This window comes from Musa acuminata, chromosome BXJ3-8 (genome assembly GCF_036884655.1).
Source record: "Musa acuminata AAA Group cultivar baxijiao chromosome BXJ3-8, Cavendish_Baxijiao_AAA, whole genome shotgun sequence".
NCBI classification, from domain to species: Eukaryota; Viridiplantae; Streptophyta; class Magnoliopsida; order Zingiberales; family Musaceae; genus Musa; species Musa acuminata.
This window is the reverse complement of record NC_088356.1, coordinates 52,444,203-52,458,645: the sequence shown is the minus strand read 5'-3', so window position 1 is coordinate 52,458,645 and position 14,443 is coordinate 52,444,203. Positions and strand designations below refer to the sequence as shown.

General features: G+C 39.2%; 2 protein-coding genes and 1 non-coding gene across 3 annotated transcripts; 1 reads left to right on the top strand and 2 right to left on the bottom strand.

The window, feature by feature from the left end:
- Positions 1-4,573: 4,573 nt before the first annotated feature.
- On the bottom strand, positions 4,574-11,015 carry LOC135644980 (uncharacterized). Its single transcript, XM_065162984.1, has 4 exons — positions 10,694-11,015; positions 10,501-10,605; positions 10,284-10,410; positions 4,574-5,005 (listed from the first exon to the last, which is right to left on the bottom strand). Exons 1-4 carry the CDS (start codon positions 10,928-10,930, stop codon positions 4,785-4,787), a joined length of 690 nt encoding a protein of 229 aa, XP_065019056.1. The 5' UTR covers positions 10,931-11,015; the 3' UTR covers positions 4,574-4,784.
- Positions 11,016-11,085: 70 nt separating this feature from the next.
- On the bottom strand, positions 11,086-11,167 carry TRNAS-UGA (transfer RNA serine (anticodon UGA)). Its single transcript has one exon. It is a non-coding gene; the product is annotated as a tRNA-Ser (tRNA).
- Positions 11,168-12,344: 1,177 nt separating this feature from the next.
- Positions 12,345-14,443, top strand: LOC103995520 (uncharacterized). The gene is made up of 5 exons (XM_009416117.3): positions 12,345-12,585; positions 12,668-12,717; positions 13,243-13,366; positions 13,446-13,550; positions 13,706-14,443. Exons 1-5 carry the CDS (start codon positions 12,405-12,407, stop codon positions 14,329-14,331), a joined length of 1,086 nt encoding a protein of 361 aa, XP_009414392.2. The 5' UTR covers positions 12,345-12,404; the 3' UTR covers positions 14,332-14,443.

The following is a 14,443-nucleotide window of genomic DNA, read 5'->3' as shown; positions in this document are numbered from 1 at the left end:
GTTGCAATGAGTAGAGGTTTGGATATGAGATATCCGCCAAAGCCCCTATATTATTGGATATTCATTAAGCTCATGAATTATTAGATCCTATAGATGAGATCCAATAAGAGCTAATAAGAGATTATTGGGTAGAGATCCAATAATCTAATAGGCTTGGATAATTAGATAGAGATCCAATGCCCAATAGGGTAAGATCCATTAGGATTAAGTTGATAGAGGAGCTCTATAAATAGGAGAGAACCAAAGGGTCATAGGCTAGGCTTCTTAGTTGCCACCTCCTATTCTCCTTTCATCTTCTCCTTCTCAGCTAATAGGTATGGAGATTTGGGCAGCGATTTGAGGAGCATCAGCATAACCCCTGCTGTGTAGATCATTGCTAGAGAGGAGGATGCTTGATCTCCTTCATCCTCTCTAATAGATATGTAGGAATTCAGGGATATACAATTTCCCTAGGTAATACAACTATCTCTCACATGGTTTTCAGTTTTGCGGGTATTTGTGCACCAATCTTCATACGACAATGAATACCTTTTGAAAAATTTAGAATTTTTGTTTTATGTTCTTCCGCTGCGCATGTGATATCGCCCCTAGATTTTTCAACACTCACTATAAACTTTAGCCTATAACTTATACAAAGTGTTATATTTTCTTTCCACTAGCTATAAAAAGAGAACTCTTATTGAGCTTTCATTGCCCTTTGTGAAATCTACTATTAAAGTCTTCATCAACTAAACTTCGAACTGTAATTAAATTTAATCTCAAGTCAACTATATGTCTCACATCCTTAAGTATCAATTTGTAATTAAGGTTGGTCTTTATATGAATATCACCCATGCTGATAATGTATGTCATACCATAATTGCCCATCTTGACAACACCATAACTTTTAGATCTATAGGTAGCAAAGAACTCCCTCCGTGGTGTAGCATGGTAAGAAATACCTATGTCAATCACCTACTTAAGATCTTAACACATATAAGAAAAAATATCATTAGAAGTAGACAAAATCAAATAGTTACCATCATGCACTATAACTATGGTATTCTCTTTTGACTTCATAGGCTCCACTTATTTTCTTGTTTTCTTGCTCTTCTTAAGTTGCTTGTATTGATTCTTGTAATGTCCTTTCTCATCACAATTATAGCAAACAATATATTTTCTTAATCTTGACTTACTTCTACGTATGTATGAACCACTTCTATCCTTAGATTTTGACCTTCCTATATTCTCTGAGACAAGTGCCTATGAATCAATCTGAAATATTATTGAATTTTTTCCCCTCAATTCTTCATTCAACGAACTACTTGTTACTTGGCTCATGGTGACAACACAGTCTAGCACAGAATTACTGAGGGAAACCACTAGTGTCTCCTAACTTTATGACAATAAACTAAGAAGTGCCAATACTTGCAACTCACCATCAAGAGACATTTTCATAAATAATAACTAGTTAGTGATACTTTGCATTTCATTCAAATGCTCGATAATAGAAGTGCCCTCTTTATATTTCAGGTTCACAAGTTTTCTGATTAAGAAAGCCTTGTTATCAACACTTTTTCTCTCGTAAAGACCTTTTTATCTTTTTCTAAAGAGAGTGTGCAGAATTTTCAATGGAAACATGATGAAAAATATTGTCATCGAGCCATTGTCAAATAAACTCAATTATTTTTCGATATAACTTCTTCCATTCATCATCTATCATGGTTGCGGGATTTGTACTATTCTCTATACAAATTCTTATAATACAAAAGATCTTTCATTCTTGATTTTCATATCATTCAATTGTTTCCGTTCAAGCTAACATATACAAAATATGTATCATCTTGAAATTTGATCATACGATCATCGAAAGAATATTATAGAGGCATTATGTATACATAGGTACATATGTCTTCTTAATACACAGCTTCGGGGTCGGGTTTGAACATATTCCCAACTGTAATATTCAAGCAGACTAGTGTTTCATAAAGATTAGGATAAAAAAGACACCAATCCAATCCTTAATGCACCACATGATAGTTACAACATGAAGATAAGCATCGTAAACATCAAGTTACCTATGAATCATGGTGGACTAACGAATAAAATGGTATAATAAGGGTGGTCGATCAAGCTCTTTGTTCAATCTTCTTCAAGGATATGAACCACATCGTTTACATTGCAATCGGAACGTCATCAGGAAATGGAAGAAGAAGATTCATATCATTTCATACAAAACTTGCTTGCGAGTTAAGGTCATCAAATCCAGCCATTGTGAGATCCCAACCACTTTATCGTCGACATATGCAAGAACAAGGTCACACCCACTTATAAGCATGTGCTTCTCCTAGCTCCTCACAGTCTTAGGATGATAAGGAAACAATCATTGCATGAAGAATCGAAGCAGGCTAATGATGGGATCTTCCAGTCCCAGCACAATCCCCTGGCCTTCTTTGGCAGACATGTCGATGGAGATCTGACCAGGTTTCCTCATCAGGTAACGCAAACTCTGACCCCTTCATCATCACCCTTCTCCAACCGAGAAGGACCATAACATGTCATATACTTGCCCCTTCCTTTCCATATTAACCTCCTCCAACCACTGCTGCAACTGAATAGATCGTGGAGTTATAAGAGGGTCGAGGCAGCTGCGGCCGGAGAAGAAGGTCGTGATCTCCATAAAGACGACTGCATGCAGTGCTTGCCCTTCGACCGATGAGATGCCGGAGGCCGGCTCTACTGGTCAAGGGAAGGCGTCGACGTCGTCGAGGAGCAGCAAGAAGGATGTGATCCACATGGAGCGGAGCCGGAGGGAGAAGATGACCGAGTTCTACACCATGCTGCAGTCGATGGTTCCAAATCTTTTCCCCAAGGTCAGCACTCTTTGTGTGAGGAGTTCATGGATTCTCTCGACGTAACACCTGCTAAAGCAGATCCAACAAGTTGTGCAGGCGACGAGGACGAGGATCGTCGACGAAGCAATAGCGTACATCAAAGGCCTCGAAGAAGTCATCGGAGCGCTCGAGGCGCAGAAGGCGGCGAGGGAAGCATCGAGCGGACCGGCCACGCTGCACAGCCAACGGAGCTCGACGGTGGAGGTGTCCACGTCGGCCAATACCGCGTTCTTCGCGATAAGCTTCGCGGCACGGCCCGGCATGGTCATGAAAGTTCTGCAAGTTTTCGAGGACCACAAGGCGGAGGTCCTCAACGCCACGATCGCGTGCAACGATGGAAGCGTTACGGTGACCGTGACGGCGTCGGAGATGGAAGAAGAGGCTCTGGGTAAGATCAAGGGGGACCTCATTATCATATAGTCTCAGAGTTAGTCGCCTACGAGTGTCTGTTGTGTGTGCAATGAGTTGGGTTTAGTGGAGGAAGTAGGTGAATTGTACATGATTAATCTCTGAGGCTATGAACTGTACAGTTTCAGGTGGCTTTGGGTCCCCAGTAACCCTAAGAAAGACGACTAGAACTGCACGGTTCTGAAAGCAGACTTTAGCTTCTCTCTTCCTTCTTCTCTCCGAGTGTTTTGACTAGTAGAATAGCGCGGTTCCCAAAGCATATCATTCGAGGTGGACGGGGCTTTCCCGACTGCAAATTCTCGTCAGTCAAGCTGTTCTTTCTAACCATCTCTCTCTCTCTCTCTCTCTCTCTCTCTCTCTCTCTCTCTCTTTCTGTGAGTGTTCTCTCCCATCATCTTAGTATAGAAGATATGGATCGCCAACGGGAAAGAGGGGAGTTGTTATCGGTTGTGTCGTCAGTCATTTTTGCGGCGCATGCCACCGAAAGGCAAGTGATAGGAGGACAGCAATCTCAGTACTCACAACAGAGAAAACAAGTAACAGCTAAGACCGAGGTCTATTTCTAATTATCAACAAGGACTTGACTGCTTTGACTGTTTGATTCATGTCCTTAACAGCAAAAAAAAACCACAACAAGTAGCGAAAAGATTCAAATTGATGTTGCTATGTATGTACATGTAGATGGAACGGCCATAGGGAAGGTACTCTTGGATTCATGGGTTACTGCTTTCCCGTTCTAAAGTAATCTTTGTTTCTAGTTCTTAGTTGGATGCATGATCTTGTCCTGTTAGCAAGCATTTTGAGTGAGAAACAACGTAAAGAGAAGCATTCTTTCACCAGTTTGAGACATGGAATTACTTCTCCTTTTACTGCCATTGGCGACAGATCAGTGAAAGTGCAGACCATGAGGTGTGTGGTGTATATAAATATGTTCTACTCCAACGCAAAAAAGAGAGACAACATTTAAGTAAAATAATTAAGTATATGACATCAAGTTGATGAGCCAGTTAGTCACATGAAAGATACGTAAAATAATTAAGTATATGACATTTAAATAAGACATGGAAATGATGTAGGTAATAAATAAAGATCTTAGATGTGTTCTTTAGAGCAAATATCAGTGTTGCTAAGAACAAGATTACGTTGTGAAAGGAAAAGTTGTGTAGCGTCACTTCTAAAGGATGCAAGTCAACTAATTTCTGACGCAGACTCTCAAAGAAATGAAGACGAACTCGGTTACAACATTCATTCAGTTGAATGTTTAGGGTTTCGACCACATTAAACACGGTATATACGGGAATTCAAAGTCATGCATAATTCAAAATCAACTAATAAATGTGTAAGTCATAAAAACTGTAACGTACTCATACAAACTAGCTAACACATCAAAAAAAAAAAAAAAAAAAGAAGCTGCCTGACCTAAGTTTAGGTTACTAGTGTATATGTATGTAGCTTCCCCGAGATGACCATCTATCTTTCCTCTCAGATGGTCATACACTGCACTCAATCATCAAACAGGGCTTCCAAAAGGTTTGTCAACTTGGAATCATTGGTCCCGTTCTCCTCAAAGATATCTATAGAAGCTGATTGCTTTCTGCTCTTCCGCTCCTCCACAATGGATTCAACCGAACTGGCACAATAATTCCTCCTAATCTGCTTGACGGGTTTCTCAGCTACGGTGAACTTGTTGCCCTCTCTACTTCTTTCAGGAAAACCTGCCCAAACTGGAGGGATCCCATAGAAAGGAGATGAGAGCGTAAGAGAGCGGAAACAGAAAAGGAATGAACAACACTACATTGCAGCATGACCAAGTATCATAGAGTTCAAATTATTTAAAATTGCAGAATTCACTGATCTTAAAACCCATCAAAAAGAAAATGTTAGTCATCAAACAAGATGCTAAAGACGCAAAGGCAAGAGTGTCATAACGCACGTTGAGTGTGCAAAGTTTGACAATGAATTCCAGGGCATATCACTGACATTTTTCCCAGAAACAGATTGATAACAACTCAAGAATTTGTAAAGATCAAGAGAATATAAATTCCCTAGCTCTTAGCATACCACTACAACCTGTCCTCTACTTCATATAGAGAAGTATTCCTCTAACCTTAAACAACAGATCTCTGAAATCTTTTAGTTCTAGGATAGCTTTCCTTGACAGATGTTTAGTTGCCATTGATACACATCATTGCCAACAATCAACTAGCCATGAGAAGTTTGTTTGATTGTCAACTTTGTAAGTGCAGCCCTTTTACTGAATTGGTTACTCTATTAGAGCAGTGCCACTGTAAAGTGAGTTAAATTGAGCAGATATCATAAAGAAACCAGTTCAACAGAACAAATGGGAGAAGGAAAACAAGAATTCTAAGAGAAAAAGTTAAAGCACCAAAGCTGCAAAATGCAAAGTAAATTAATTTCACATATAATACAATGAAAAAATCAATCTATCACCCAATAAAAAACCATAAACAGCATAAAGAAAAAAAAACTGTGTAAATGCTGCAAAAATTAGCAAAAAATCTTGAGTATAGGACCGTTGCTTGTATTCATGGTAAATCTTCATATTTGCATGCACAAAACTGAAAGATATTTGCTCACATACAAAGATCCAAGGTGTGCATCTGTAACATAAGAGCAAGGAAATTATATATTTGCAATTCTAGAGGTCTACATGTAGATCTGTTTCCAGTCCACCAGAAGCTTTCCCAAATAGGCATTAAACCTCCTAAACATATTAAATGCATTAGTAAAAGTTGGCATCATGGATCAATTCTCTGCCATCAAACTCTATTGAGAAAAATAAAACTAGTCCAACTAGTAGTGATAATATCTCATATTATTCTTTCTCATAGAATTTTCTGGCAGCGATTTTAAAAGGCGCTCGGGCGCTCGCTTAGGCGCTCGGGAGAGGCGAGGCGAGGCGAGGCCCGAGTGCCTCGCTAATCTCCCAGGCGGCGCGCTTCAAATAGGCGCCGCCTGGGCGCTCGCTCGAGCCCAGGCGTTGGGCGCTTCGGGCGAGCGCCCGAGTTAACCAAGGCGACCGAACCAGGATTTTAGGTCTGGTTTGATCTATGATGGTTAGTTAGTTCAATCGAACCAACTAAAACTGATATAAGTGACAACTGAACCCTAACCCTCGCCGCTGCCGATCCCGATCCAGTTGCTCGCCGCTGTCACTGCTCACAAACGCTCCCGTTGTCGCCGCTCGCGCCTCCCGCTGCTTGCCGCTCCTGGTCCTGCTGTCGCTGCTAGCAAACGCTACCGCTATCACCACTCGCCGCTCCCGCTGCTCGCCGTTGTCACCGCTCGCCGCTGCTGCTTCCTCTTTTCTTAGTCAGTAGGCTTAGCACCCCTTTACACTTCCTTTTAACAGTATACGTATACTGTATACTGCTAATATTATTAAATTTATTTGAAATGATTAATTTTCAATATTGTTAATAGATTAATAATATATTATTTTGATTTTAATACTGTTAATTTTTATTTATTTGAAACTTTTTGTTAATGTGACATTATGATTTCGTATCTTAGATTTTCTTAATTTAATAGCATATTTTTATTTAAAATTTTAAATAATTATGTTTATTAATTATATTATATATTTTTATATTTTAACGTCTTGCTTTGCTCGGGCGAGCGCCTCGGGCGTTTTTGGACCTTGGCGCCTAGCGCTTTTTAAATCACTGTTTTCTGGATGCCTATTGGTAGAGATCTATATTGAATGGCATCGTAAAAATCAAATTTAACTTCCAAACTTTTACCACAACTTTTGTATTCCAAAATCATTAAATATTCCATAATATGGTTTCTACCTGAAGACAACATATTTTGAAACATCCATTATAGTGTAAAGAGAATTTTACAGTTATCTAGTATCATATGTTTTAAAAATGTAAGTTGTTTACAATTCCATAGGGTTCCATCCCTAGAGATTAATCTTCAAACAAAATTGTAATATGATCCTTATCAGGATCATTGCTTAATATAGCATCTTTTGGTGTCAATAGTTTCTTTGATGCCTTTAACAAATAATTTCCTTGCATGTCGTGAAATCACCTTACAATATTTGAGCAATGAATGTTATAAGTTCTTTAGGAACAAAAGAATCCATTCTATTACTTGACTAATTACTATATATAAGTAATAGTCCATGACTCATTAACCATTGGTACATACAAACCAAAGACCATGAGAAAGCCAAATTGATTTACTTTTTCTCCCTAGACCAACTAGGCAAATAAGTCTTGGAGTTCTCCTCAGAGGAAGAAGTTTATTTTAACCATACCACTAGGACAGGAAGGATATATCCACTGCCTCATTTTTCTTATTTTCTTTCTGACTCCTGCTTTCTCACAACTGGAATGATTTTCTGTTCTGGCCAGGTGCGTTAGCTTATTACTTCGGCGTGCCGACATCAATCAAATATTATAGGGGTGAGTCTCTAGTGGTTTTTTACTATCTCTTTCTATACCTGTGATCATTCCCTTACAGATTTCGTCTTCTCAGGATCTATCTTGACTCGGATGAGCCGACGATGTGCCCCGAGCCCCCGAGTATACCAACTCCCTCATCTTGGTCAAGTTGTCAATAAGCACATTCTTGTCGTTTAAGGCAGGGTAAACTCAAATTATAACTAATCTATGTTGCCCCTGTAACGGCTTGTCTGGAGCTCACATAAACACAACAGAACTAAGCTTGTTTGCTTGTTCCCTGAAATCTTCTTTAATTTCTCATGATATAATTTTGAATAATTTTCAATAGTTAACAGATCTGCATTTTGCACATCCATTTAATATTTTCCATAATCAAAAAAGTGTACCATGAATATAAGTTATACTACGTGGTGGGTTATGTGATTGAGGATATAGTTTTTTTCTATTTGCTCGCAACTTAAGGTACAGTTTAGGACTACTTCCTATTTTATTCTTTTATACTAGTGAAATACTGTGAACTCCTTCAAATCATTTTTGTCAGTGCATTCACTGATGGTGTTTAACAACTATAGAGAAGTTCTTATTGTCAGCAACCATTTTAGTGGAAACCTGTCCTAATCTGTATGGACATATATACAATTTACAGTTGAAATATGTGTAGAGCAAATGTTCAGTCCGGAATTGGTTAACCAGATGCAATCAGTAGTTTTAAAAGTGCTATGCACCAAATGGCGCCAAGGTTCCAAAACATCCAAGGAGATGCCCGCCCGAGCAAAGCAAGATTCTCCCGAATATTAAAATTTAAAAAATATATATTACGATTGACAAATAATTAAATATGATCATAAAAATAAAAATGACACATCAAATTGGAATCATATAAATTACCAAATTATATCTCTTGCAATTATGCCTACCTAACAGCTCTCATAAGCTTACTTATACATAATGTGTGTGTATTTTCTAGAAGTGGTGATGGACACAGGCCATAGAAACACTATCATTGTAGTTCTTTTATGAAGATTAATAAACATGGAGCCATACGGGATCTGGTTGTCTTTTTATACCAGCCAAGTAAGCTGCATGGCTGTTCAAATGTTCCCTTTTCTTCAAACCATCAAGTGACTGAGGTTAAAATTCCTAATTGAAGTTCTAAAAAGACAGATAAAAGACAGCATGGTAGATCCCTTTTATTTTCTTCTTTTCTTGACTTTTGGAATAAAACCTTGACATTTTGATGTAACATCATTTATCACTACACTTCTAGTGCTTAACTTGTATGAGTAACGAAAAGGTACGTTCTTCTTAACAGTGTAAAAGGCTATTACCTATAAAATAAGAAAGAGAGGAGATGGAGAAGTAACCGGTGCAAGGCTGTGGGGGAAGGTGGAAATGGTGGAAAATGGTAGCAGACGAAGCTGGAAATGGCGGTGGATGAAGTTGCCAATGGCAGAGGATGGAGCATAGGGTTTTGCTTGTTGCTTTCACTGGGTTGGGGGGTAAGTGGCATTAGTTGGTTCGGTTAAACCAACTTAGCCACCTAGACTCGAACCTAGGCTGAGCCACGACCAGTTTGGCTTGGGCGCACACTCAAGTTGCCCAGCACCTAAGCTCTAGCGCGCGCCGAGTGGCACTTTATTGAAACGTCTCGCCCCGTCATGTTACTAGCTGCTCGTGTCTCGCCTCGCCTCGCTTCATCTGAGCACCTTTTGAAAACACTGAATGCAATGGTTTGGTTGCTAAAGGCCTTAAATCAAAATCCCATCAACATACAAATTCTCATAACAATTAGATGCTCAACAACTACTATGCTTTGTATTCATAGCAGAGTAAATAATAATTTGAATGGCAGAGAGCAGAAAGATATGGTTACAAATATCTATGAATAGACGCCATGGACCTATTTGATCATCAAGATGAATAAAAAAAAAGTTCTCAAATAATCTATAGTGGTTGCTTCTAGGTTTAATCTAATAAAAGCAAACAACAATGTGCATCCAAAAAAGTTTTGAAGTTATCATAGAAAACCTAGAGATATAAAGTAGAATTGCAATTCCAAAATCCAGTGTATGCACAAAGACCTTCATCTTAAATGTCATCTAGGAAAGCAAAGTGGAGAGAAGATGGAAGGTCCAGGCACTTCTCCTTACAATTAAAGCTTCACATTTTGAATGAATAAACAAACAGACAAGCTGCCAATTTTCTGCATGGACAACCGTGGGACAGACCTTGTACAGCAGTTTCAAGTTCTAGTCAAATCACATTTTAGCATACATACTTGCAACTAGTTTCTCAATAACTTCAACAACTCTCTGAGTATACTAGAAAGTGCACATCCTTCATAGCTATTAAATTAGTAGGTTAAAGCTTGTGACATTTGTATTTAGCTATTAAATTTACTTAATAGTAAATTTCTAATTGTTGCATAAAAATGCACCAGAAAACAGAACATCAATTATATAACGCACTTATCTAAAGCAACAGACATCAGTTCTTGAATTAAAAAAATGAGATCAATACAGAGAAAAGAAATGGCTTCTGGATAGCAGAAGGAAATCAAAATTACCTCCGAAGTGATGCAGTACAATAGAAGCCGCAACTGTGACATTAAGTGATGCAGTTCCACATCCGTATTGGGGAATGTAAACAAAGAAGTCACATATCTCACACTCCTTCGCGGAGAGCCCCGTTCCCTTCATCACGATAAGAAGAAATTCCAAAAAATGTTCATAATCATAAGAAAAAGAATAAGGAGCAAAAACTTCAATGCAAGCGGAGCAGACCTCGTTGCCGAGGAGAAAAGCTGTGCTCTTCCTGAAAGGGTGATCCGCGATGGAGAGCGCCCCATCGGTGATCTCCACCCCGCATATGTCACAGTTCCTCTCTTCCTAAAAGTAGGAAGAGAAGTGGATGAAGAGGACCAGATTAACGCGAAATGGAAACCCTAGATTGGGAGGAGGGTTTATGAGAGAGTGCCTTGAGGTAGTGGCGAGCTTGGGAGAGGGAGTGGAAGTGGCGGAAGCGGAGGTGGGAGGTGGATCCGTGGCTGCCGAAGGCGTTGAAGTCGCGGCGGCCGACGAGGACGATCTCCGACACGCCGAAAGCGGTGGCGCTGCGGGCCATCGTCCCCACGTTGTGGCGCTTCGCCACGTTGTGCACCACCACCAGGCTCTCCACCGAAGCCGGCAAGGTGGCGGCCTCTCCCGCGTCCATGGCGCCGACGAGAGACAGAGCGGGGGCGCAGAATGACGGCAATGGTGCAACAGAATACAGAGGGAGAAAAAGAGTGGTTCGAGTTGGGAAGGTAACGCTTAAAAGAGAAAATTCAAAAATTAAAAAATTAAAAAATGACATTAAAAAAACTAGTTCGTCGACAGCAGGGTTCGAACCTGCGCGGGCGAAGCCCAACAGATTTCAAGTCTGTCTCCTTAACCACTCGGACATATCGACAGGTGTTGAAACGCAATGATTTAAAATAAAATTATAATTATTTCTATGGATAATTTTAATATTAATATTTTTATTATAGACATAATATATTTGAAAACTTTAAAATATGGATAATTTTATAAAATATTAAATTTTCCGCACATGCTTGTAGAGGAAAAAACATTAATGTTCTTTACTAAAATTCAAATATTGTTGGATGATTTCTCAAAAAAAAAATCTCCTATGTTTAGGTTTTTTTTTTTTTCAAAAGATACTTCCTTTTCAGATTTTCCTAATCATGTCCTTCTTTACCTAAATTTGAATATACCTTTGATCTATCTGGTGACCAAACACCTATCCTTTTTCCTCCCTTTTCATCTCTTTTCCTACCCCAGTTATAGTGATTTTCTACTGCATTATAGTTTTTTCTTGATATTATTAAAAAAATTATAACTTAGTAAAAAAGAAAGAATTACTATAACTGAGCATTTTAGGTTTGATTCATACACCATAAGTATAGGAATCATAAGTATTTTTCAACTAATTTTTAAAGTCCATTTGAAGTCCATTTCCCTCTATTAGAGTGTTTTATAATAGAGCTACAATGCTTTTGAAAATATGGTAAAAGCACCCTAACTATATTATAAAAAAACACTCTAGCTTATATATAAGATAAAATTATTTGAATGTTTAATAGAGAACATTTAATAAAATATATATTTTGAAAATATTATAGAACATTTAACGGAAAAATACTATAGCAGAAAAATATTATGTACTCTTTTAGGAAATCTAGTTGCTTTTTTTTATTTTGGAAAAAAAAATTCCTTAATGGTGAATATTGGCGATATTTTCATTAAGGATGTTATTAACTATATACTTTTTCGATGGTTGATCCAGGGATATTTGTATAGACTAGGGAAATTAATTCTTTTGTTTAGGAATGTTGTTACTTCCTCTATTTATCTCCTCATAAAATTCAATGCATGAAGAAGACCAACGGCTCCCATTTGCATATCAATACCATCCCAAAGAATCCTAAATTATATCCAATATACCACCACTTGGATAAGAACAAACCTGCCGCCATGAATCAAGGAAAGATTCGGTAGAATTCGATCCTATCCAAACAAGCCAAATCTGTCTCTTGTATTGTCGCCGCAGCACGTTAAATACCATTTCTGATCGACACAAAAAAACATACTATCACCTCTCTCCCTCCTCTTCCTCATCTCTCTTCTTTCCGCCAAGACCAGCCATGGCGAGGATCTCGGTGCTCTTTTTCTTCCTCTCTCTTCTGCTTCTGGCCACCGCAGGCGTTTCTTCTGGCGCGCCGACGAAGAGGGTCGGGATTTATGAGCTCAGGAGAGGGGAGTTCTCCGTCAAAGTCACCAACTGGGGTGCGACGATTACCTCGGTCGTTCTCCCTGACTCCAAAGGTTGAGGATTTCAGATATTACTGTTGTGTTCTTCTGTAGCAATAATGCACGTCGGTTACCATGTTTTGCTTCTACGTGACAGGGAAGTTGGCTGACATAGCTCTCGGATATGATGGAATCCGCCCTTATACTGTAAGAAATCGTGATCCCTTACTCTTCCTTGTTCTTGCGAAACGTAGCAATGAGTTCCTTCCTTTCTAACATATGTACAGATTCGACAAGTTGATCATTTTGATGTCCAGATTAGGTTGTCCTTTTGGGGTTATTTTGTTGGAAATAGCAGCAAAGTATTTTTCTCAACATTTGGGTTGATTTCATTCATCATCCTCTTTATAGGTTTATATCAATTAGTAGTATATTTCTTTCAAAAACTCAAAAGAGTTTCGACTTTTATTTTAGTTAATTTCCATTAGTTGATTACATCAAAACTCAACAACAATATTTATTTAATGGGTCGCTTCAACCTATGATTAGGTGATAACCAATGGTATTAATAATGAACGAGTATAACAAGGATATTTTAGGTATTTTTATTTATTGAATTTTGTTGAATATAATTTATTGAAATTCGTTGCTCACAAATGGATGTTAGTATTTATACTATATTAATATTTATAAGAGCATGTCAATAGCAGTCTTTGTCATTTGTTTGTGCAGAACGACACCACGAATTTTGGGGCATTGGTGGGACGAGTTGCCAACAGGATTGCAAATGCACGGTTCACTCTCAATGGGAGGACGTATCATCTCTTGCCCAACGACGGAAACAACACTCTCCACGGTATGTCTCCTTTGATTCATGATACATTATTATTATAATAATAATGTTATGATACATTATTATTATTATTCTGCATTAGGTGGGCCTAAAGGATTCGGTCGGGTGATTTGGACTGTGAAAGATAAGGTAGATGGAGAATATCCTTACATCACCTTGTACTATCGCAGCGTCGATGGAGAGCAAGGTATAATTCCCTCCTCCTCCTTTTAATTACATTAAGCTTCCATTTTATGCACTACAAGATGTGACCTAATTATTTTTACCCATCTTGTGGTTTCTTTGCTTTCATTATCCAAGTGTGAGAAAGCTTAAAACTGATGAAAGACGATTGTCAAACAGGCTTCCCTGGTGATCTTGATGTCTACGTTACCTACAAAATCGACGACGACTTCGTTTTGAGTGTCATCATGCATGCGGTGCCGCTGACGAAGCCCACACCCATAAACCTAGCGCAGCACACCTACTGGAACCTCGGCGGTCACGAGAGCGGCTCCATCCTCGAGGACAGGATCAAAATCTTCGCCTCCCATATCACCCCCGTTAACGACCAGCTCATCCCTACCGGCGAGATCAGGTCCGTCTCTGGGACTCCCTTCGACTTCCGCGAGCCGGCGAAGATCGGGAGCAAGATCGGCCGCGTCCCCGGTGGGTACGACATCAACTATGTTCTCAGCTCGCCCGCGGACGTGCAGGGTGTGAGGAAGGTTGCCGTCGTGGAGGACGGTCGCGGCTCCGGGAGAGTGCTCGAGCTTTGGGCTAACCAGCCCGGGGTGCAGTTCTACACGGGTAACTTCCTGAAGCACGAGAGGGGGAAGAATGGGCATTACTACAAGATACATGACGGCCTGTGCTTGGAGACACAAGGCTTCCCGGACTCGGTGAACCACCCAAACTTCCCTAGCCAGATTTATAGTCCCGGGCAGGTTTACAAGCACTTTATGCAATTCAAGTTCTCATTCAAGTAGGGAGAGAGGCCTTTTCTCATTAGTAGAGTAGATTCTTGTAACGATTTTAGTAAGTGTGGCTCTTTGGATATCCTCAAATAAACTTTATATATATATATATAAATTTATATCA

Excerpts from the sequence above, each read along its gene's own strand:
- LOC135644980 (XM_065162984.1), bottom strand. The coding sequence starts at position 10,930 with ATGGACGCGGGAGAGGCCGCCACCTTGCCGGCTTCGGTGGAGAGCCTG. Across the intron at positions 10,606-10,693 it reads AAGCTCGCCACTACCTCAAG|GAAGAGAGGAACTGTGACAT; the intron begins GCACTCTCTCAT and ends TCCTACTTTTAG. Across the intron at positions 5,006-10,283 it reads TGTACTGCATCACTTCGGAG|TTTGGGCAGGTTTTCCTGAA; the intron begins GTAATTTTGATT and ends GGATCCCTCCAG.
- LOC103995520 (XM_009416117.3), top strand. The coding sequence starts at position 12,405 with ATGGCGAGGATCTCGGTGCTCTTTTTCTTCCTCTCTCTTCTGCTTCTG. Across the intron at positions 12,718-13,242 it reads ATGGAATCCGCCCTTATACT|AACGACACCACGAATTTTGG; the intron begins GTAAGAAATCGT and ends TTGTTTGTGCAG. Across the intron at positions 13,551-13,705 it reads CAGCGTCGATGGAGAGCAAG|GCTTCCCTGGTGATCTTGAT; the intron begins GTATAATTCCCT and ends ATTGTCAAACAG.